This window comes from Phocoena sinus, chromosome 2 (genome assembly GCF_008692025.1).
Source record: "Phocoena sinus isolate mPhoSin1 chromosome 2, mPhoSin1.pri, whole genome shotgun sequence".
Classification (NCBI taxonomy): Eukaryota; Metazoa; Chordata; class Mammalia; order Artiodactyla; family Phocoenidae; genus Phocoena; species Phocoena sinus.
This window is the reverse complement of record NC_045764.1, coordinates 19,079,310-19,103,975: the sequence shown is the minus strand read 5'-3', so window position 1 is coordinate 19,103,975 and position 24,666 is coordinate 19,079,310. Positions and strand designations below refer to the sequence as shown.

General features: G+C 38.7%; 2 protein-coding genes across 4 annotated transcripts in view; one reads left to right on the top strand and one right to left on the bottom strand.

Moving 5' to 3' along the window:
- The window catches only part of YME1L1 (YME1 like 1 ATPase), a 37,324-nt gene extending 30,840 nt beyond the window's left edge, over positions 1-6,484 (bottom strand). Inside the window, exons 1-2 of one of the 2 annotated variants that reach the window (XM_032622327.1) lie at positions 6,227-6,484; positions 1,935-2,066 (exon numbers count right to left, since the gene is read on the bottom strand). In XM_032622327.1, the coding sequence (XP_032478218.1) occupies positions 1,935-2,066; positions 6,227-6,259 (165 nt within the window). In that variant the 5' untranslated portion in view covers positions 6,260-6,484. The remainder of the gene's footprint in view (positions 1-1,934; positions 2,067-6,226) is intronic. The other variant, XM_032622328.1, reaches the window with a different exon arrangement.
- An 809-nt stretch (positions 6,485-7,293) lies between these two features.
- MASTL (microtubule associated serine/threonine kinase like) overlaps positions 7,294-24,666 on the top strand; it is a 34,408-nt gene continuing 17,035 nt past the window's right edge. Inside the window, exons 1-6 of one of the 2 annotated variants that reach the window (XM_032624913.1) lie at positions 7,294-7,572; positions 10,782-10,919; positions 15,948-16,087; positions 16,760-16,848; positions 23,599-23,708; positions 23,894-24,044. In XM_032624913.1, the coding sequence (XP_032480804.1) occupies positions 7,387-7,572; positions 10,782-10,919; positions 15,948-16,087; positions 16,760-16,848; positions 23,599-23,708; positions 23,894-24,044 (814 nt within the window). In that variant the 5' untranslated portion in view covers positions 7,294-7,386. The remainder of the gene's footprint in view (positions 7,573-10,781; positions 10,920-15,947; positions 16,088-16,759; positions 16,849-23,598; positions 23,709-23,893; positions 24,045-24,666) is intronic. The other variant, XM_032624912.1, reaches the window with a different exon arrangement.

The following is a 24,666-nucleotide window of genomic DNA, read 5'->3' as shown; positions in this document are numbered from 1 at the left end:
TGTGAAGCAATAACAAACAGTCATCAATGATAAACCATAGGAATAATGAAGGTAAATCAGAGGATAAGACATCAATTCTGTATCTGAGACCATTAGTCTTAAGCTCAACATTGGCTTCTAGAGTTTAGCTACTTTTCAAGCCCCCAAAATGTACTTCACTACTGACCTAGCCATTTCACTTGATGAAATAGTCAAACATTTAGCACCACGGAGAGTACAAATGGTGTTGTTCAGAGCAGCAAAAAATTGGAAACAATATCCAACAAGAGAACATCATAAAATGAACACTCTGAAAGTCATTAAAAATACAGAAAATGTATGGAATAAAAAGTTCCTAAGACTATTAAATGATCAAGCAAAATCTAAATCAGCATATACAGTATGATCCAACTATTATAAAATATAAAAGTACAAGTGAGAAAAAGAGAAGCAGGATCATAGGTTAATTTAATTTCTTCTACCTACATAATATTTTCCAAAATTTCTAAACTGAACATAATATTGCTGCATGTAGCAATTTTGATACATGCAGTCTTATCATTAGGAAAGCTCTCGGGCTGTAAATTGGAAGAAGGGTGTCACAAGAGAAGACAAGAATGGATTGCCTATAGACAGAGGCAATAGGAATTTGGCAGGTAATATAAAAGGAAAACATAGGGGCTTCCCTGGTGGCACAGAGGTTAACAATCCGCCTGCCAGTGCAGGGGACACGGGTTCATACCCTGGTCCGGGAAGATCCCACATGCTGTGGAGCAGCTAAGCCCGTGCGCCACAACTACTGAGCCTCTGCTCCAGAGCCCGCGAGCCACAACTACTGAGCCCACGAGCTACAACTACTGAAGACTGCACGCCTAGAGCCCGTGCTCCGTAACAAGAGAAGCCACCGCAATGAGAAGCCTGCGCACCGCAAAGAAGAGTAGCTCCCACTCGCCACAACTAGAGAAAGCCCACGCACAACGAAGACCCAACACAGCCAAAAATAATTAATCAATTAAAAAAGAAAAAAAAAGGAAAGCATAAAGACAAACTTTTCATCTAAGTAAAATTGTATCCCAAGACTCACCTCACAACCACCCCCCATCCCACCCCCACCAAAAGCAGACTTTTTTTTTTTGGCTGTGCCACGTGGCATGTGGGATTGTAGTTCCCCGAACGGGGATCAAACCCAGGCCCCCTGCATTGGAAGCGTGGAGTCTTAACCACTGGGCCACCAGGGAAGTCCGGCAAACTTTTTTTTCAACTCCTCCTCTACTGTCCTTTGCCATAGCCCCTGATATCAGGACTAAGAACATAAGCTATTTATGGTTAAAGAGGCTTCTGAGAAACTTAACTATAGATTATAATGTTTACTATGAAAAATGTATTCTGAGCTACAAGCAACTATCTTATTAATGAATCTTGTAAACACAAGGTTCCTAGGTTGGGAATTCGCTATATCCTAGGCCACAATGATTTTATAATTCTCTGAATACTCAAAGTACGGTTTCGTAGCTTATACATTTCACTTTCAGGTATCTATATTCTAATTGTTCAATTACACTGAAAGCTCCTATAAGGCGGTAGATAACTTCTTGCTATTCTGTCTTTCCTGAAAATTATGGGAATTATGGAGTTAACTGTAGGTTCCCTGCTACCACTGAAGCAACACAAAAGAATATCTAAATGATATTACACAAGCAGTAACGTAGGAAGTGAATACCAATACACTGCCACATGAAATTTTTTATAAATTAAATGTTAAAAATAAAACAAAGCAATATTTCTATATGTACAACAAAGCCAGAGTTGGACATCTTTAATCGTAAAAGGGAGATTAAGCTGAAGATAGAAATCACCCTGTTACAAATGCCTAAACATAGAAAGTTATTTCAGGCATGTTTACAATGTACTAAACCAAAAAAACTTTCTCACACACCCAGGGTAAAAACTATTACCTCACTGCTGGGAGGCTCATGCTCAGACACTACATCCCGATGCTGGTTTTGAGAAACTGATGCACTGACAGAAACAGATGTGTTTTTCGGTGAATGGAAGGCATTGATGAGATGACTCAGAGGAACTGTAACCTACAAAAAGATAGAAGCTGAAAATAAGTAGTGCTTTTTAAAATAAAAACAGAAAAAAAACTCTTTTATTGTCAGGATTGGGTATTGTAAAAAGTTAAATATACACTGTATATCAAAACTATACATTAAAAATTATAAATACTCAGGTTATTGCTGGTAGGAAGAAAACTGACCTTCAGGATAGTATAGGGGTTATATACAGCAAAAGTATTAAAAATACATACATTTCACCATTCGAGCAATCTAACTTCTAGGGATTTATTCCAAGGAAATAATCTAGTAAGTAACGATCTATGCTTGCATATACACAGAAGACAGTTTTCATCAAAATATTTAAAAATTTGTGGAAAGCTAGAAATGTCCAATAGGGGAGTGGCTACAAAAATGATACCACCACAAAAATGAAATATTTCGCAGACATGAAAGAAGTAAGCATATACCCAGAATTTTATATTTTTCAACTTCCCCACTGCACCACCCTATTCTAAGTCACCATCATCCATATGTGGATTTTTACAACTGCATCCTAACTTCTCTCCCTGAATCTGCTCTATTAAAGCCAGTCAGATCTCATCACTCCTCTGCTCAAAACCCTCCAATGGCTATTTTCACAATAGAAGTCAACGTCCTAACAACAATGACACAGAAAGCCCTCCCTGGCTCTTCATCACCTCTCCGAATTGATCCACCACTAAGTTCCCCTTCCTTCTCTCTGCTCCCACCATCGCATCCCCCTTTCTGTTCCTGGAAAACACCTGGCAGGCCCTCACCTCGAGGACTTTGCACTGTTGTTTATTCCCCTGTCCAGTTAGTCACATAGTTTGCTCTCCCTTCAGTTCCTAACTCACAAGTCATCTTTTCATGCATCTCCCTGGACAACCTATGTAAGATTTCAGCAACCCTCCCCTAAAAAATATTCCTTATTGCTTTCCTCTGCTCTATTTTTTCTTCTTGACATTTTCATTATCTAACACACTTCATATACTTACTTATTTACCTATATATTGTTTACTAGAAACCCCAGTTTAAGTCACCTCATTAGCGTAAATCCAGGTGTGATCCAAGGAGGGGCTTTAAGAATAAAGACACGCCCATCACAGGAAATTTCAAGGGTTTTAGGAGCTCTGTGCCAAGAACTGGGAACAAAGACCAAATAGTTTTTATTTATTATACCACATTCTCCCACTGGAGCCTAAGTTTCATGTGGCAAGGTTTTTTTCCTCTATTTTATTATTTTTCTGTTTTATTTATAAATTATTTAATATAAACTGTTTTTACGTTATACTTAATATAACTTAACACTTTATATTTTATTTTGCTCTACCTTACTTCCTCTATTTCATTCAATACTGTATCCCAGTGCAATAATGCACACAGTAGATGCTAAATAAATACCTGTTGAGTAAATGATTAAATTAAATGGGCTCTTATTATATGCCACATTTTGAACTATATACTTTACTTATATTATCTCATTTAATCCTCCTAACAACTATAAACATTAGTTACTATTACATTTCTATCACACTTTCTCAGCAAGAAAGTACTATAGGAAGAAGGATTCTAACACAAATAATCTGACTCCAGATTTCACTTAAAGACTTTTCATCCCATGGTTACTGATACAGAAATAAGTTCATAACATTGTTTTTTAAATGAAAAAAGCGAGCCATAAACCTTTATGTAACATTTTTTTTTAAAGTATGCATACACATATTTGTGTAGAGTTGAAAGGATGAAAGAACTTATTCTAAAATGTGATCTATTGGGGTTATGAAATTATAGGTGATCTTCCTTATTTATATTTTTCTTTTCAGGATTTTTGGCAATTAGCGTGTATTATTTTTAGAGTCAGAAAGAAACGATAAGCTCTTTTAAAACTATTACAAGAATCAGGGAATTCCCTGGCGGTACAGCAGTTAGGACTCCACGCTTTCACTGCTGAGGGCCTGGGTTCAATGTCACAAGCTACACAGCGTGACCAAAAAACAAGAACAACAAACAAACAAACAAAAAACTATAGGAATCAAATTATTTTAAGATACATATTTTCTGTCTATACATTTTTTGTTTTTGTTTTTTTGGCCTCCCTGTGCGGCTTCTGGGAATTTAGTTCCCTGAGCAGGGATTGAACCTGGGCCCTCAGCGAGTGTGTGAAGTCCTAATCACTGGACCACCAGGGAATTCCCTGTCTACAACCTTGAAAAGTTTTATTTTAATTAGTTGTACCTCTTCTCATTCAATAAAGAATTTAAACTGCTAAAAGATGGTTTGATCTCTCCTCAATGAAAAGGTTGAACTTCTGTGTCATATTAACAGTCCTACGTGAGTCCAGTTAGGACTGCCTATAGTACAGAAAATTCCTTCACTACCTCTACCGACATTGCATACCACTAACTCCATTCAGCTAATGATAAATTCTCCTAAAATCGGGTCTTCTTGACATCAATTTCTTGCAGTTCAGTTTCAAAAGGTTTAATGTTGTATTCAGCAAGCCAAGTCAAATTCTTTTTCAAACGACTGGTAGGACTCCTCCAGACACCGGTCATCTTGGTAAATAACACCTACTTGCATCCAGCTGATCAAACCCAGAAACACCTCTTTCCATCATCCCTCATGAAATTCTATTCTTTTTTCTTTCTTTTTTGGCGGCACCACGCGGCTTCTGGGATCTTAGTTTCCCGACCAGGGAGTCCTAACCACTGGACCACCAGGGAATTCCCTCTGTTCTTTTTTTCAAAATAAATCTCATCCCCTTCTTTCCATAACCACTGTCACCACTTAGCGGTGCATTATCCCTCTCTGGATTAGTGCAATAACATCCTAAACTGAAAACATTTCCACTCTGTCCTTCAACATTCTCCACACAGCAAGAAGCCAGAGTAATCTATTACTCTGTAATAGACTGTAATGTAAATCTGATCATTTTACTCCTTAACATGCTTCAAAGCATTCAATGGTTTCCAACAAACTTAAAATGAAGCCCAAAGTCCCTTCTTGTAACACCCTGTATGATCTGCATCATGTCTTCTCCCCAACTCCTTTCCGTCACTGGCCCTTTAATCACCACGCTCTAGCCACACTGGCCTTATTCCTGTTCCTCCAATCAACTAGGCTTGTCACTATCTCAGAACCTCCAGATGTTCTGTCTACCTGTTCATATCTATTCACTCTTCACTTGGCTAACTCCTATTCATTTTTTACTTCATATCATCAAGATTCCACATTTGCTTTGTTCACCTAGCACATTACTGATGCCCAATAAATAACTAACCACTTTATTTTTTATTACCCCACCAGTATTAGCAAAATTCAAAACAAAACAAAAGGGAGTGGAGGTTACACAGAGGAACATAATTATATGCTTTAACCAAGAAACTAAAGAACGTCAAAAATTATTTTTAAAACGGAATGTTTTCAAAAACTGTTTATTTGCAAAACTGTGAAGAACTCTCAAAAAAAATCTGTCACCATCAAAAAAGATTTTTAAATGAACTAAGAACAAAACATCACCGGTGATTACTCCTGAAAGAAGAGTTAAAAATAAAAACGCTTGGAATCTTTTTTCTCTGCCCTTTTGCTTCAAAAATGAAAAGATGGGGAGGAGGCTGAATCAAAATTTTAAGTGCAAGCAGTCAATAACGTAAATATATCAATATATATTCATTACTTACTTTTGGTCAAAAAAAGAGGGAAAGCATTCATAGAAGATTATTCAAATTTTTATAGCATGTTTGGGTTAAATTCCATTTAAAAGAAAGAGTAGAGAATCCGGGCTGTGAAGACGGAAGTCTTTGAAGAGGCGGAAGGATGGAAAAGAAACATCACTTGCTCCCTTTACATCTACGGCAGACGTTTCCCCTGCCCCCTCCCCACCCCCACCCCAGAAGGTCTAGCACTGAACAATGCCTGATGGATTCTGTAGCAAAAATTCCACGCAATCAAATCAATAAGCCATGATCTCCATCACGCTCCTATTTTGCTTCTGCTTCATCGTCAGCCCTTTACTCTCAGCGTCGCCCCGATCCCTTCTCAACCCCAGGACTCCAACTGGATTAAACGCTTCCCTCCTACGATCCCGTAAGAGAAACCACTTCCAAGAAACGCAAACGGCAAACGCGGGCGGGGGGGGAGAAAAATGGACTGGATGCCGGACCCACCTGGGGCTGAACGGTGTTCGACAGCGAAAACATCTTCTCCAGGCCGTCAGCGACCTCACCCGCCTGCCGAAACTGTCCCTCTTGTCCACGGCCCGGCGGGGAGGCGCTGAGCCCTTTTTTTCCCCCTCTTTTCTCTCTCCTCTCGCCCTCACTCTTCTAGAAACGGAAAATGGCCTCCCCTCCCTACAGCTGCTGCAAAGACAGACAATCTGCCCCGGAAGGCAAGGCGCTAACGCAACAGTACTTCCGGGGCAGGTGAGGCCACCACCCAGGGGCGTGCGTCAACGCTCCGCCTTTTCGGGGACAGCTGACGCCCCCCAAGGTAGTTCACGTTCACGTTGAGTAATGCAGGCGCCGGAGCCCCAAAGCTCATTGGCTGTAGTTTTCTTTCTAAAAGGGAAAGACACGGACCCTGTTAAAATCTTTCTCCAACTTTGTTATCAGACTTACAATATATTCTCCTGTTCTGACTGGGCCTTGAGCTATGATAACCTCTTTTGCTACAATTAAGTGCTCTTTATCTTCCCCACAATAAAAAGCTCTTATTTCAGATAGGCAAATTACATCCTGTTAAAATGTCAAATTACAGGACCAGTCATGCGCATCCTGCTCATCCAGTTTCTCCACATTCTGTGATTTCACTGGCCATTATTTCACGGACCAGACCGAACTGGTTTACGTTTCTCTCGCGGGTGGGAGGCCGTAAAGGAGTTTAAAAAAACAAAACAAAAAAAAGTGGGATGAGGGCCGGGTCCCACCAGCCTCGTTTGGAGGTCGGGAGAAAACTCTTCAAATCCCTCGATTCAGAATCAAGCCCCCGTAATCCCTTTCCCCGTCTGCCAAGAACTATTTGTGGCCCCCCCCCCCCCGCCCCGTCACTACAAACGAGGTTAGTGAGCCGCTGTCACCCTGGAAGAGTCTGGTTGGTTCAAGAATTTCCCAGCTGCCCCGCCTTCACGTTCTTTGCCTTCTGCGTCGACGCAGAGCAGGTGACAGGGGCGGGGCCGTACTGGATTGGGCGTGGCGTGCGCAGCGACGGGGTGACATCACGGCCGAAGAGCGGCGTGGGCGGAGCCCCGCTTTGAAACCAGTTGGCGGGAGTTGCGGCTCCGGAAGGGCTCTTGGTCGCTGCTAGAGACTTGCGTCCGGGCTGGCCTGCTATGGAGACCACCGCCGGCGGCGAGATGGAGGGTGGAGGAGGCACGCCGACAGGGGAGTTCGTGAATAGGATCCCGGTGCCACGACCTCCCTCCATTGAAGAGTTCACCATAGTGAAGCCCATTAGCCGCGGCGCCTTCGGGAAGGTGTATCTGGGGCAGAAAGGCAACAGGTTGTACGCGGTGAAGGTAAGAGTCAAGGAATAAAGAAAGCGAAAGAGGCCGGCCCTTGCGTCCTCCTTCCCGCCCCCTTAACTGGGCAGGCCCCAGGGCCGCTGGAACGACTAGACGGGTGCCTGGCTCACTGAAACCTCCGGAGCCCTGTGGGGATAACTTCTCACTTGGGGTGACAGCGCGGGCAAGTCGGTGCCACCTCTGCCCCGCCCTTCTCTTCGCACCGCGAACGCTTAGGAGACGCCAGAACTTCTGAATCATTTTTACTAATTTGGGCTTTACCAGGATTAGGGTTGAAACTTTAAATTTGAAACAGTTATTTCCATATTATATTTTAATTCTATCAGTTTGACAGATTCATTTTTTTATTGAGATGTAACTGACATTTACTAGTTTCAGGTGTACAGCATAATGATTCAGTATTTGTCTATGGCGAAGTGATCTCCACAATGTCTAGTTAACAACTATCATGACAGCTACAAATTTTTTTTCTTGTGATGAGAACTTTTAAGATCTCTCTCAGCAGCTTTCAAATATACAATGTAGGATTGACTGTAGTCAGCATGCTGTGATGTAGATTAACTTCTGACCTATATGACAAAAAGATCTCATTAAACCCCACTTTTCTCTTCATTGTATAACTCTAGAATGTACTTATATTTAAGGACGGAGCTGAAATATGTCCCAAATCACTCCTTTATCCTTGCAGTAGTATATATCATTCAAAGCATTCAAGAGCTTTCAATATATTTGAAGCTGTTCTGGCCACTCTTGATTCTCATCCACTCCCATAGTTTCAGATTACTCACATCTCAGCACTGAGTGAAAGAAGCCAGCAGTCTGATGCAGTTTCAACTTCCTGTCGGACATTGCTACGTGACTATCTAGCAGGCACCTCGGAATTGTGCTTGCCTAACTTCGAACAATCCTCTCCACCTAACTGCCTCCTGTGTTCCTTCTCTCCATGTAATAATACCACCATCTCTGTCATTTCAAGCTAGAAACTTCAGGCATTTTAACTTTTCTCTGCTTCATCTGTATATTCTCTCTCTCAACTAGGCCTGTCAATTCTGTCTCATATTCATTCGTATTACCCCTTCCATTCCATTCCCAAGTCTGCCCAAGTACAGGACTTCATTTTTTCCATTTCTTTTCTTCTTTCTTTCCCTTTCTTTCTTTCTTTCTTTCTCTTTCTAAAAGTACAATTCAGTTTTTAGTAAATTAAATATAGAGTAACCATGACCACATTCCAATTTTAGAACATTCCCATCACCCTGAAAAGACCTCTCTTGCTCATCTGCAATGTCTCCCCCACTTAACACCCCTAGCCCCAGGTAATCATCAGTCTACTTTCTATCACTGTAGGTTTGCCTTTTCTGGACATTGCGTATAAATGGAATCATGAAATATATGATCTTTTGCATCTGGCTTTTTTCACTTGACATGATGTTTTTAAGGTTCATCAGGCCTTCATTACTGTAACCTAGTAACTAGTAACCTAGTCTATTGGAACAGGCCCCTAACTGGAATCACTATTTTATTCCTTTGGCTGTGCCATGCAAGCTAAAGTCCAAACTCCTTAGAAAAGCAGTCATGCTCCAAGTTCTGGCTCTAAGTTTCCACTGTATCTTCTACATATTCTATGTTCTAGCCACTCCAGACAATTGGCTAGTCCTTGAATGCTGTGTATTGTCTTGCTTCCAAATTTATGTTTATTCTGTTTCTTCCTTAAGTGTCTTCCTTCCACCCTTCTCTGCTCTTCTCCACCTATGTTATTTGTGTATTAAGGTTCATCTTAGCCCCCCTTCAAACCTCTCCTGACCTTTCAGACCCACCCTATTGAAATTAATTCTCTCTCGCTTCATATGTTCCCAAGATTTTTTGCGTTTCCTTCTATTATACTAACCAGTCACTATTAGCTGTTGAAATGAAAACACCAATACACTTTTTGATAAGTATTTGTGGATATCCGCTTTCTGTGTAGAGTCTGGGTACAGTGGTAACAAAACGAAAAGGCCCTCATAGAGCTTGCAATCTAGTGGAATGATAGGTGAAATCATGTTTCAGACTGGCTTTGTCAGTTTCCTTTGTTTTCTTAGGGAAAGGCTCTAAGGCTGGAATTTACAGCGTATTAATGATTTTATTACATGTTCTATTGAATCTTTGGAAGAAATATGCCTTTTTTTGACTTGTAATCTTCCTGAGAATTGATCTCAATGTTACTAACTATTCAGTTTAGTACTCCAGTTTTTTTTTTTTAATTTATTTATTTTTGGCTGCATTGGGTCTTCGTTGCTGTGCACGGGCTTTTCTCTAGTTGCAGTGAGTGGGGGCTACTCTGTTGCGGTGCGTGGGCTTCTCACTGCGGTGGCTTCTCTTTGTTGCGGAGCACGGGCTCTGCGTGCATGGGCTTCTATAGTTGTGGCTCGCGGGCTCAGTAGTTGAGGCTTGCAGGCTCTAGAGCACAGGCTCAGTAGTTGTGGCGCACGGGCTTAGTTGCTCCGCGGCATGTGGGATCTTTCTGGACCGGGAATTGAACCTGTGTCCCCTGCATTGGCAGGCAGATTCTTATCCACTGTGCCACCAGGGAAGCCCTAGTGCTCCAATTTTAATGTAGATTATAGTTTTGCTTCCTTACCAGTTACCTTGAGATTTAAAAAGAATGGTTAGTTATTTTCTATAACACAGCATCTGAGACTATTAAGTTTAAGTAAACTCTAACCGTTTTTAAGAAATTTTTTTCCCAGGCAAACAAACATACATTCTTTCTCTTTCTGTTTCTATTTCCATCCATCAAAGAACCAGAAATTTAAAAAGAGAATTAGCTACTATTTCTCTATGCCTACATTCCTGATTATCTGGGGACGTATTAGGAACATTACTATATTTTGGCTTAGTTGTAAGAAGAACAGAACAGAATTTTTTTTCTACCAATAGGTAGGGTAGTCAGGGAGCATCTGCTTACATCTTTTTCCTTATCAAAAGGGATGTGATACTTTTGCCACTTGATACCAAGATAAGCAGTTCTATGTTAAAGAAAGTTTTGTTTTGTTTTCACCATATTAGCTGTTTTTCTAGCAGAGTTTCCCACTGGCAATGTGAGGTCCAAACAACATCTGTGTTTTCTCTCTCTGATTGTTTTCATGATGGCAACTAGGAAACCTGAGAATACTTTGTCATAAAAAATAAAATGGATGTGTCTATTGTCATGTTATGTACTACAGGTTGTCAAAAAAGCAGACATGATCAACAAAAATATGACTCATCAAGTACAAGCTGAGAGGGATGCCCTGGCCCTAAGCAAAAGTCCTTTCATTGTGCATTTGTACTATTCACTGCAGTCAGCAAACAATGTCTACTTGGTGAGTAAATAACTTGACATTTTCTCTTCATTCAGGAATCACTGAACCCAGTGACTTAAGAATTACAGTCTCTGGGTTCAGAGTACCTGGGTTTGAATTCCAGATCTTGCACTTATGAGCTTTATGACCTTGGCCAAGTTACCTTACCTGTTCTGTTAGTTAGGGTTCTCAGGGAAAAAGAACAATAGAGTGTGTGTGTGTGTTTGTCTGTCTGCCTGTGTCTGTGTGTGTGCGTGTGTGTGTGTGTGTGTGTGTGTGGAGAGAGAGAGAGGGGGATTTATTTTAGGGAATTGCCCTACATGGTTATGGTGCAAGCAAGTCCAAAATCTGCAGGGTAGGCCAGCAGGCTGTAGACTCCAGGAAGAGTTGATGTTGCAGCTCAAGCTCAAAGGCAGTGAAGAGGTAGAATTCCTTCCTCTTTGGAGGAGAAAGAGATGACACTTCAATTTTTTTTCTCTTCAGCTGATTGGATAAGGCCCTCCCACATGATGGAGGGTAATCAGCTTTTACTCAAAGTCTAATGGTTTAGATGTTAATCTTATCTAAAAAATACCTTCACAGCAACATTTAGATCAGTGTTTGACCAAATATCTGGGTACCGTGGCTTAGCCAAGTTGACACATAAAGTGAGCTATCACACTTCAGTTTCCCATTTGCAAAATGGACATAATAATAGTACCTACCTCAGAGGTTGTTATGAAATTTCAATAGGTTGATATAAACTATGTAGAACAGTGTGTGGCACAGAGTGCTACAAATATTTGCTAAGTAAAGGATGCATAATAGAAATACTACATAAAGCTTGGGGTATGACAAGGAAAGATTTAGGGAAGTGGTGGATTTGGGGTGTATGGACTTAGAGAGTTGCTTGCTTTTCATTTAACATGGCAGCTTACACTCTGTTAATTCTAATGAGGAATTTGGGTGGGGGTAGGAAGAGGTGAGGATGGTTCTTCTGACTTCAGAGACAGTGTGTGGATTAAATGTTTGGTAACTCCAATAGCTTCTGTTTAGTGTAAACAAACAGAATAATTGACTTTACATCTTTTAAGCCAATAGTTGGCAAACTGGCCCATGGACCAAAGAGCACGGGCTCTAGGCACGCGGGCTCAGTAGCTGTGGCACACTGGGTTAGTTGCTCCGCGGCATGTGGGGTCTTCCCGGACCAGGGATCGAACCCATCTCCCCTGCAATGGCAGGCAGATTCTTAACCACTGTGCCACCAGGGAAGTCCCTACTATAATATTTTTGAATTATTATTCCTGAAATCAGATAGACGGCCATATCTTGTCTACTAACTTCATCACTGGTTTAGATCCTTGATACTCAAAGTGTGTCCACAGACAAGCAGTATCAGCATCGTCTGAGAGCTTATTACAAATGCAGAATCTCAAGCTGCACTCCAAATCTGCTGAATCAGAATGAGATTTTGTTTGTTTGTTTGTTTTTTATTTTTTGGCCATGCTGTGCGGCATGGGGGATCTTAGTTCCCCGACCAGGGATCGAACCCGCACCCCCTGCAATGGAAGTGCGAGTCTTAACCACTGGACTGCCAGGGAATTCCCCAGACTGTGAATTTTAACAAGATCCCCAGGCATGTTAAAGTTTGAGGAGCTCTGGCTTAGACAAAAGATTTCCTAGAAATCAAAGCTACCTTTGAGACAAAAAAGATAAAGTATGACTAAACTTAGCCACAATAACAACAAATAATTGATTACTGCTTTCCAGGTACTATACTAGTACAAGGAACATAAAGATGGAAATGTTTATTACGGAAATGTTCAAACATATACAAATGTTGAACGATTACTATAATGAACTCCCATATATCATCATCCAAGTCCACCAGTTGGGAACACTTCACCAAATTTGTTTAATCCATTACAACTCCTCCACCAACCTTTCATGTAATGGTCTTGGCATCCTGTGATTCAATGCCTCGATTCTTTTTTTTTTTAAACATCTTTATTGGAGTATAATTGCTTTACAATGGTGTGTTAGTTTCTGCTTTATAACAAAGTGAATCAGCTATACATATATATATATATATATATATATATATATATATATATATATGCGTCTCCCTCCCACCCTCCCTATCCCACCCCTCTAGGTGGTCACAAAGTACTGAGCTGATCTCCTTGTGCTATGTGGCTGCTTCTCATTAGCTATCTATTTTACATTTGGTAGTATATATGAGTCCATGCCACTCTTTCACTTCATCCCAGCTTACCTTAATGCCTGGATTCTTTATTAAGGTTTTCAAAATGATGGTTTTAAAAAATTCTATTATTCCTTCAGCTTTTATTAGCTGGAATTCATCTATAAAGAACTTTCCCTTATTATCTATTTCATTGCTCTGAAATACAGCTTGTCTAAGGAAGGCAGAATAAATGCTTGATTCTTTCCCTTTCATCACCAGTTTTCAGAAGTGCAACCTCTAAATAAGTGTGTTTTTTAAAGTATCTTTATTGAATTCATGGAATGTTGTAGTTTTGATGTGTTTTAATCCATGGCAGTCATTTTTTTCTGTGTTTAAATTGTCCCATCTTTAGTGAGTGGGAGCCCCTTCAGTTCATCTCTTTGTCTTTTTATACTATCCTAGTATTCTGATAGCTTTCTTGCTTTCTGGCATGACAAGATAGTTAAGGCTCATTTTGCAAATGTCCTGAACTAGATCTAGGCAAGGAGGTCTAGCTCCTTTTTGGGAAATAGTGTCTAGAGGCCGTGATCTAGGAGGTAGTGATTAGAAAAGTTCATTGCCACTAGGTTGTCATTCCTTTTAGGCATTCTCAGTGGACAGACTAGGAAACACACATTTTTATAGAAAAATATATCACGAGTTCATGCTGATATTTCCAGGTCAAAGGAAAATTACAGAATTTTTACTTAACATTTTTGAAAAATATAAAAATATTTTGAAAAATATTTGTATTCTTTCACCCTGAAAATCTGGGTTCCTAACTATATCTATATATCTATATATCTATATCTATATCTATACGCATATAGTATTTTCAACATAGCAATACCAGTATTGTTTTCCTAACACTAAAACAACTGGATTCAATTTAGGATTTCTCTGCAATTCTTTTTGCCCTTATGATGTATGTACTATCAAGATTCTGTTCTCTGAAGTCACTTGAAATAATTCTGTGTGGTTATGAAACTTGAGATAGTGCAAAGTTCATTTATTCCCCTTTTGTATCAGAGATTTCTACTCGAAAAGGGAATCCATAAAAGTACTAGAAGAAAACTGATGTGATTATTTTAATAGAATGGTGCACATCTTACTAAGTGAAAAATAAAGCCTACTTTGACACAAAATACCATATACATGGTCAGGAAGAAAGGGTAAATACCCCAGTAGAAAAATAGGCAAAGAATACAAGTGATTCAGAGAAGAAATATGAAAGACTAAAAGCAGTGTAAAGATGCTAAATCTCCCTAAAAGTAAATAAACATTTAAACAAGTTAATTTTTTCTTCCTTAGATTGACAAAAAGTATTGATAATCATTGTTGATGAGGGTGTGAGAAAACAAGCATTCTCATGAGCTCAAATACAGTTATCTGTTTGCTTATTTCCCTACTACTAAATTATAATCGTTAAGTGCATCAGTTACATTTTATTCATGCTATATTCCCCATGCTAGCACAGTTTTTGTGCTTAGTAATGTTTTAATGATTCATACTATCAACAAATATTAACTAACCTCTGTGTACCAGGGAAGTGATTGCCTTAAAGAGGAAAGAAATGACTTATATTATCAAGTCCTTAGTAGGCAATATTTTATAGCTTGAAACTATAGAAAATTTTGAGAATAATGACTAGTACATGTAGAAGGATTAATAGAGCTTTGCAGCCTCATAGCAGTAATGAATTCAGGCAAGAATCATGTATAGTCATATGATGCTAAAATCATTGCTTGAAAGTTTGTTGGGGAAAGAGGGTATTTACATAGTTTCAAAGTATCTTCCCCAGATTGCCTATTAATTACAAAGAGGGAGAAAATACTTCTTCAGTGAAGAAACCTGGAAGCCACCACCTTAACTAAGTCATCAAAGTTAACATTACCAGGAATGGAACACACTAATATTTAGCAGTCTCATCTGGTGGAAGTCACTAAGAAGTACTCAACATCGATTTTGTAGTATTCCTGCCCAAAATTCATAGCCTGAATTGAATCATAAGGAAATAATCAGATGTCATGAAAGACCGTCCCATGCCCCATCCAGCACCCTGCCAAAAAAAGGCAAAAAGTTATTCCAGATTAAAGGAGATGAAAGAGATATGACAACTAAATCTCATGCATGGTCCTGGCCTGGGCATGAGAGACGAGGAGAGAAGCCATCAGGAGCAATATTGAGGTAATCAGAGAAATTTGAATACAGACTATACAACAGGTAATAGCATTATTTTAGAATTAAATCCCGTGCATTTTATTATGCTATAGTTACATAAGAATGACCTTGTTGGGAGATACATGATGACCTCTTCAATTTTATTCTTGAGTTAGCCAAAATTTTAAAGTTATAGATTAATACCAGTTGCTAATGTCGCCATATTTATTTTAAATTAAACTGCTTAATCTGAACAAAAATACATGCCTGTAAGGTATTTATGTTAATGATGTTCATAATTGTGTTATGTTTATTATGTAACATAATCATGTTAATGATTAGCATAAATATTCATTTTTATATTCATATATGTGGAGAGGAAGAAAGCAAATGTGGCAAAGTGCTAACGATGGGCGAATGTAGATGGAGAGAATATAAGAAGTCATCCTGCTCTTCTCACACCTTTTCTATATGTCTGAATTTTTGTTCAGACTGAACAGTTTAATTTAAATTTTAAAAAGTATATGGCAGTGTGAGTAAACCTGGTATTGATGTGTACTGAGTGACACCAAGAAAATGTGTCTTATAGGACCATGCTAAAAATGCATAACCGTAATGCTCAAGTAAGATATTTTTAAAGTAGTCATATTGGTTTTATTTTGCAATATTTATATTCCTTTTGACAGGTAATGGAGTATCTCATAGGTGGAGATGTCAAGTCTCTCCTACACATATATGGTTATTTTGATGAAGAGATGGCTGTGAAATATATTTCTGAAGTGGCATTGGCTCTAGACTATCTTCATAGACATGGAATCATCCACAGGTAAAGACTGACTTTTCTCCAAACTATTACTTAAAGCACAAGAAATCAAATTATGTATTAAATATTTTAGTCTTAAATATTTGCGTAACCCCACATATCTGGGTTATCTAAAGTTTAGTAGTAACTTGTGTGAGTTTACGAATTATATCAACTCTTCTTTCATCTCCCTGTGTGTTTTGAATATGTTGCTTTGTCTTCGGGTATCCCATTTTGTGGAGAATATTGAATCTTTTTTCCACTCCTTTGGCTGTATGTCATATAAAAGTGCTATATGTTATAATGCCAGCTGATTTACAGTGTTTTGCTCTTTGCAAAGAAAGGTTAAGTGGCTCTTTTCGATTAAGGCTTAATCTCACCCTCCTTGAAAGAGGTAAATATGATTTTGACCTGGCTTGAGGTTTATTTTACCTAATGAAGTTTATTTATTTTAATAGAATATGTAATGAATAATGCCAAAGATAATCTAGCATTAAATAGTTAACTTTCTTGTAGATTCAGATATACAAAATATAGTTTGCTTTTGAGAGTTGTTTTCTGCACTTTCAAAGCCACCAATGAGAGAAAATAAGTTGGGTTTGATTGTTCTGTAACTTTCTGTTTTTTTCGCTGGTAATTCTAAAATCAACACTAGCTCTTTTTTAGTTATCTGCTATTTGTTTTTTATATGTGCAGGGATTTGAAACCAGACAATATGCTTATTTCTAATGAAGGTCACATTAAACTAACAGATTTTGGCCTTTCCAGAGTTACTTTGAATAGAGGTAAGAAACACAGCAAGTAAGTACCTTTTAAAAAATCCAACACATTTTAGACACTACATTTCATTAACTTATACTGTTTTCTTTGTTAGTTTATAATGAATAAAATTTGATGATTATTTTTTTCTGCAATAGGCTAAAAACGTATACTGGTATTTTCATTCAATTAAAGATGAAAACAGATTAACTAATCTTATATCCTCAAAGGTCCTTGAAGATCTTTGGATCTTCAAAGAGGAACTGACAGTTTCTGTTCTTCCAAATTTTTATCCCTACTGAAACTGGCGCTTACCAATTAAACATCAGTAAAATGACTAAAATAACTACAACATGATAGACAACTAATACCTAAAGAAATTATTCAAATATACATGACCACCACCTTGATAAACAAGGGGCAGAGAAAATAAACACAGAATTCACAAATACATATATATGGGAGTATGTTAATTTCACTACTCATAGCACTAGAAATGCTAATTTAAAAAAGTAATAAATGAATCATTTTACACTATTAAGCTAGCCAAAAGCAAAAATGGAGAGCTGAAGATCCAGTGTTAATGAGACTGCAGAAAGCACAGGAAGTTTTCCTAGGGACATTGCAAATAAGCATAGTTCTTTCCAAAGGAAATGGAGCAGTATGATTTAAGAAACAAAGGTTTTAATTCTTTTCGACCTAGTGACTTGTGTCTTAGAATTTATTCTAAGGAAATGGTTCAAAAGAATAATATATATGGGGCTTCCCTGGTGGCGCAGTGGTTGAGAGTCCGCCTGCCGATGCAGGGGACATGGGTTCGTGCCCCGGTCCGGGAGGATCCCACGTGCCGCGGAGCGGCTGGGCCTGTGAGCCATGGCCACTGAGCCTGCGCGTCCGGAGCCTGTGCTCCACAACAGGAGAGGCCACAACGGTGAGAGGCCCGCGTATCGCAAAAAAAAATAATAAAATAAAAAAAAAATAAAAAAAAAAGAATAATATATATGAATAAAGTTGTTTGTAGCCACATTGTTTCTAACAGGGAGAAACTAGAAACTACTTAAGTTTATTACAGAAACATGGAGAAATGACAGCTTCCTGACTTGGTAGCTTGTTGTATTATCTACTAAAATGGCAGAGGATGGAAATAAATGAGCAGTAGAACCAAATATTGGGTTATAAATTTTTAACCGTGGGATTATAAATATTTGAAAGTAAATAGAGAGCTACAATTCTTTATTTGCAAGTACAAATTTTGAAGCATTTTGAAGACCTAAAGATTTTTCATATGTTTGGTAAAATGTGACCTGAGTTGATGTGGACCATTTATAGTTTTTATTAATCCTACCTCACGTGACTACCCATACTTTTCATAGCAGTAATAATAAGTACAGATTGTAGACGAAATGCACTAGGGATGTCCCATACTATACAATATATTAATCACTTATTTTTCTAAAATCTAAACATTTACTGTTGTGGCCTCTCCCGTTGCGGAACACAGGCTCCGGACGCGCAGGCTCAGCGGCCATGGCTCATGGGCCTAGCCGCTCCATGGCATGTGGGATCTTCCCAGACCGGGGCACGAACCCGTGTCCCCTGCGTCAGCAGGTGGACTCTCAACTACTGCACCACCAGGGAAGCCCTAAACATTTTTTAATAAGACAAATCTAACTCCTCAGTTTCAGAAAAGATATTGGGAAAAATTACAAATGAGAAAAATTTTGTATCTTTTTTTCCTTTTTTCTTTTTCTTTTTTTTTTTTTTTTTTTGGTCTGCGCTGTGTGCCATGAAGGATTGTAGCTCCCCTACCAGGGATCAAACCCGTGCCCCCTGCATTGGGAGCTCAGAGTCTTAACCACTGGATCACCAGGGAAGTCCCAGAAAAATTTTGTATTAGGGTGATATTGCTGATGAATTTAAATTATTTTTGTATTATAATATTAATTTTTTTATTTTTTCATATCTCATGGTTTAGCTTAAAGATGGCTCCCAAACATTGTGAATTTAGGTTAACATAAATAATTCTATGAAAAACATCTTGGAGCATACAGGTTTTTCTGATTTGGTTTCTTTCTTTTCCTTTATTTTTTTGGATTGTGATTAAAAAAACTCAAGGTAAAATTTACCATCTTAACCATTTTTAAGTGTGTACTTTAGTAATATTGACTCTAGTCACATTGTCGTGCAACAGATCTCTACAACTTTTTCATCTTGTAAAACTGAAACTCAATACTCCATTTTCCCCTCCCTGCAGCCCTGGCAGCCACAGTTCTACTTTCTGTATGAGTTTGATTACTTTAGATACCTCATATAAGTTGAATCATACAGTATTTGTCTTTTTGTGACTGACGTATTTCACTTAGCATAGTGTCCTCAAGTTCATCCATATTGTAGCATGTGACAGGATTTCTTTCTTTCTTAAGGCCAAATTTTATACACACACACACACACACACACACACACACAGATATACATATGCGTGCCGTGTTTTCTTTATCCATTCACCTGTCGATAGGTATTTGGGTTGCTTCTACCTCTTCGCTATTGAGAATGATGCTGCAGTGAACATGAGTATGTAAATAAGTCTTGAACACCCTGCTTTCAATTCTTTTGGGTGTATACCCAGCAGTGGAATTGCTGGGTCATATAGATCAAATTCTATTTTTAATTTTTTTTTTTTTGCCGTACGCAGGCCTCTCACTGTTGTGGCCTCTCCTGTTGCGGAGCGCAGGCTCCGGACGCGCAGGCTCAGCGGCCATGGCTCACGGGCCCAGCCGCTCCGTGGCATGTGGGATCTTCCCGGACCAGGGTACGAACCCGTGTCCCCTGTATCGGCAGGCGGCCTCTCAACCACTGCACCACCAGGGAAGCCCTATTTTTAATTTTTTGAGGTACTTCCACTGTGTTTTTCATAGTGGCTGCACAGTTTTACATTTTACAATTTACCAGCAATGCACAAGGGTTCCAATTTCTCCACATTCTTTCCAACACTTCTTATTTTCTGTTTTTTGATAGTGGTCATCCTAATGCATGTAAGGTAATATTTCATTGTAGTTTTGATTTGCATTTTTCTATTGATTACTAATGTTGAGCATCTTTTCATAAGCATGTTGCCCATTTGTATATCTTCTTTAGAGAAGTGTCTATCCAAGACTTTTGTTCACAATTTAATTAGATTACTTGGGGTTTTTTGTTACTGAGTTGCAGTTGTTTCTATATTCTATATATGAACCCATTAACAGATAAATAATTTACAGATATTTTCTCCCAATCTGTAGGTTGTCTTTTCAGTCTGTTGATTGTTTCCTTTGATGTGCAGAAGTTTTGAAGTTTGATATAGTCCCATTTGTTATTTTTGCCTTTTTCCTGTGCTTTTAAAGTCATAACCAAGAAATCATTGCCATAATATTTTTTAACTTGTTTAATCTGTAAAATATTTTTAAAGAAGTTTATTGTCATTTTTATTGTTTCATCAAAATGAGGTATAAATGAAATTCATTAAGTTCAGACTTTCAGCCTACCTTTTAAAGTCTTACACCACATACAAAGCATTACACTTCTCTTACTACTTTGGAGAGCTAAAGAAAATAGTACAGGGGCTTCCCTGGTGGCGCAGTGGTTGAGAGTCCACCTGCCGATGCAGGGGACACGGGTTCGTGCCCCGGTCCGGGAAGATCCCACATGCCGTGGAGCGGCTGGGCCCGTGAGCCACAGCCGTGAGCCTGCGCGTCCGGAGCCTGTGCTCCGCAACGGGAGAGGCCACAACAGTGAGAGGCCCGTGTACCGTAAAAAAAAAAAAAAAAAGAAAAAAAAAAGAAAATAGTACAATATTACGTGTGGGTGCTGAATGTTCTATTTTACAATGTTACACATTGAAACCTGATAGAAATCTGCATCATTTTCTATCTTGCCCTATACTTACATAGTTAGCTCACATGAGGGGCCCACAATTTATATTAATTCCTTAAATAGATTCTGTTTTTGAAATTTATTTTATATTCTTAATATTTTGATTCCTTTCTTAGCGTTTTTTACAACCTCCTTTTCTTTTTTTTTTTGTAAATAAATTTATTTATTTATTTTTGGCTGCGTTGGATCTTCATTGCTCCGTGCAGGCTTTCTCTAGTTGCAGGGAGCAGGGGATACTCTTTGTTGCGATGCGCAGGCTTCTCATGTGGTGGCTTCTCGTTGCGGAACACGGGCTCTAGGTGCTCAGGCTTCAGTAGTTGTGGCACACGAGCTCAGTAGTTGTGCTTCGCAGGCTCTAGAGCACAAGCTCAGTAGTTGTGGTGCACGGGCTTAGTTGCTCTGTGGCATATGGGATCTTCCCAGACCAGGGCTCGAACCCATGTCCCCTGCATTGGCAAGTGGATTCTTTTTTTTTTTTAACATCTTTATTGGAGTATAATTGTTCGACAATGTTGTGTTAGTTTCTGCTGTATAACAAAGTGAATCAGCTATATGTATACATATATCCCCATATCCCCTCCCTCTTGAGTCTCCCTTCCACCCTCCCTATCCAACCCCTCTAGGTGGTCACAAAGCACTGAGCTGCTCTCCCTGTGCTATGCAGCTGCTTCCCACTAGCTATCTATTTTACATTTGGTAGTGTATATATACCTATGCTACTCTCTCACTTTGTCCCAGCTTACCCCTCCCCCTCTGCATGTCCTCAAGCCCATTCTCTATGTCTGCATCTTTATTCCTGTCCTGCCCCTAGGTTCATCAGAACCAATTTTTTTCTTTTAGATTCCATATATATGTGTTAGCATATGGTATTTGTTTTTCTCTTTCTGACCTACTGCACTCTGTATGACAGACTCTAGACCCATCTACCTCACCACAAATAACTCAATTTCCTTTCTTTTTATGGCTGAGTAATATTCCATTGTATATATGTGCCACATCTTCTTTATCTATTCATCTTTCGATGGACACTTAGGTTGCTTCCATGTCCTGGCTATTGTAAATAGTGCTGCAGTGAACATTGTGGTACATGACTCTTTTTGAATTATGGTTTTCTCAGGGTATATGCCCAGTAGTGGGATTGCTGGGTCATATGGTAGTTCTATTTGTAGTTTTTTAAGGAACCTCCATACTGTTCTCCATAGTGGCTGTATCAATTCACATTCCCACCAACAGTTCAAGAGGGTTCCCTTTTCTCCACACCCTCTCCAGCATTTATTGTTTGTAGATATTTTGATGATGGCCATTCTGACCGGTGTGAGGTGATCCCTCATTGTAGTTTTGTTTTGCATTTCTCTAATGATTAGTGATGTTGAGCATCTTTTCATGTGTTTGTTGGCAATCTGTCTCTCTTCTTTGGAGAAATGTCTATTTAGGTCCTCTGCCCATTTTTGGACTGAGTTGTTTGTTTTTTTGATATTGAGCTGCACAAGCTGCTTGTATATTTTGGAGAGTAATCCTTTGTCAGTTGCTTCGTTTGTAAATATTTTTCTCATTCTGAGGGTTGTCTTTTCGTCTTTTTTATGGTTTCCTTTGCTGTGCAAAAGCTTTTAAGTTTTATTAGGTCCCATTTGTTTATTTTTGTTTTTATATGCATTTCTGTAGGAGGTGGGTCAAAAAGGATCTTGCTGTGATTTATGTCATAGAGTGTTCTGCCTATGTTTTCCTCTAAGAGTTTTAGAGCGTCTGGTCTTACATTTAGTTCTTTAATCCATTTTGAGTTTATTTTTCTGTATGGTGTTAGGGAGTGTTCTAATTTCATTCTTTTACATGTAGCTGTCCAGTTTTACCAGTACCACTTATTGAAGAGGCTGTCTTTTCTCCATTGTTTGGTCTTGCCTCCTTTATCAAAGATAAGGTGACCATATGTGTGTGGGTTTATCTCTGAGCTTTCTATCCTGTACCATTGATCTATATTTCTGTTTTTGTGCCAGTACCATACTGTCTTGATTACTGTAGCTTTGTAGTATAGTGTGAATTCAGAGAGCCTGATTCCTCCAGTTCCATTTTTCTTTCTCAAGATTGCTTTGGCTATTCACGGTCTTTTTTTTTTCCATACAAATTGTGAAATTTTTTGTTCCAGTTCTGTGAAAAATGGGTGGGCAGATTCTTAACCACTGTGCTACAAGGAAAGTCCCTTCAACCTCCTTTCTAATACTTTATTACCAAGAATTATTTTTTTGCCAGTTAGATATCACTCTTTTTTTAATTGATTAATTTATTTTTACCTTTTGACCCCCTTCATCCATTTCTCCCACCCCCTACCCCCACTTCTGGCAACCACCAATCAGTTCTCTGTATCCCTGAGCTTGGTTTTTTTTTTTGTTTTGTTTTTTATATTCTGTATATAGAGGGAACATATGGTGTTTGTATTTCTCTGTCTGCTTAGTCGTACATGTTTACTGTATGGCGTGATGGCTTTCCTAGCTCTATTTGTCTTGCACAAGCCAACTTTACAGATAATGTTAATAATGTGGAAAGTGAGGCAAAGTTCAGAGCAAATAAGTATTGACTTAGTCAATGACAGTTGAAGTTTTTTTTTTTTTTTTTTTTTTTTTTTTTTTGCAGTACGTGGGCCTCTCACTGTCGTGGCCTCTCCCGCTGCGGAGCACGGGCTCCGGACGCGCAGGCTCAGCAGCCATGGCTCACGGGCGCAGCCGCTCCGCGGCATGTGGGATCTTCCCGCACCGGGGCATGAACGTGAGTCCCCTGCATCGGCAGGCGGACTCTCAACCACTGCGCCACCAGGGAAGCCCCCCTGACAGTTGAAGTTTTTGAAGAATATCATATACTTTTCTTTCCATACATAGGTATCAATATGATGGATATTCTTACAACACCATCTATGGCCAAACCTAGGCAAGATTATTATTCAAGAACCCCCGGACAAGTATTATCTCTCATCAGCTCTTTGGGATTTGTAAGTACTTGATAAGAAAAAACTCATATAATATGCCCTTTCATGATTGCCATTTAAATGAATTAAAATATCAAGCATGTTGAATTACTTCAACATTTTATCTACTTAGGTGTATAACAGTCAATGCATTTAGGTGGTGTTTTTGTGAAGGTAAATCATAGCATTTGTTTTTCTCTTTTTAATAGCACACACCAGTTGCAGAAAAAAGTCAAGACTCTGCAAATATTCTTTCAACCCATATGTCTGAAACATCACAGCTTTCTCAAGGACTAGATTGTCCTATGTCTATAGATCAGAAGGACGTTACTCCTTATTCTAGCAAACTACTAAAATCATGTGAGTATAAAAGAAAAGGTAGTTTATTCTATTAAATGTGTCTTTTGAGGAACAAAGTATTTTGGAATATTCAAATATTCAGACGCTCTGTGGCATTTCTCTATTTTATCATGTAAATGCCATTTCTGACAGGGGTTGTTGCAGATCTTTAAATCAACAGAATAAAATGTCAAGTTAATTCTTCAATTAGCTATAACATTGTAATGATCATTGGGTGAATATTACTATACTGAGTCTGTGGAAGTCTTATATGGAGAAGATGTAGTACTTGTACTATTCTGTTCCTTTATAAAATTATTTCCAAAAGATTCTGAAATAAAATAGTTGAAGTAATGGTATGGTTTTTAATTATTACACAATAAAAGACAAAAGTCAAGTAGTAAAGGAGGCAAGTGGGACATTTGTGGGACTTAACCTCACCCTCTATAACTTAGCAACAGTGGACAATTTAGTTGTCTGCATGCATGTTCATCATCTTGGGAATGTGAATAATGATGCTTTGAAGGATAATTAGTGTTGTTTTTTCCATAGATTTTACCTTGTTTATAATTTGGTCCTCAAATCTGTACATATCTTGGATGAATGGGTAGACAGATAGAAAGAATTGCCTCCTTTTTACAAA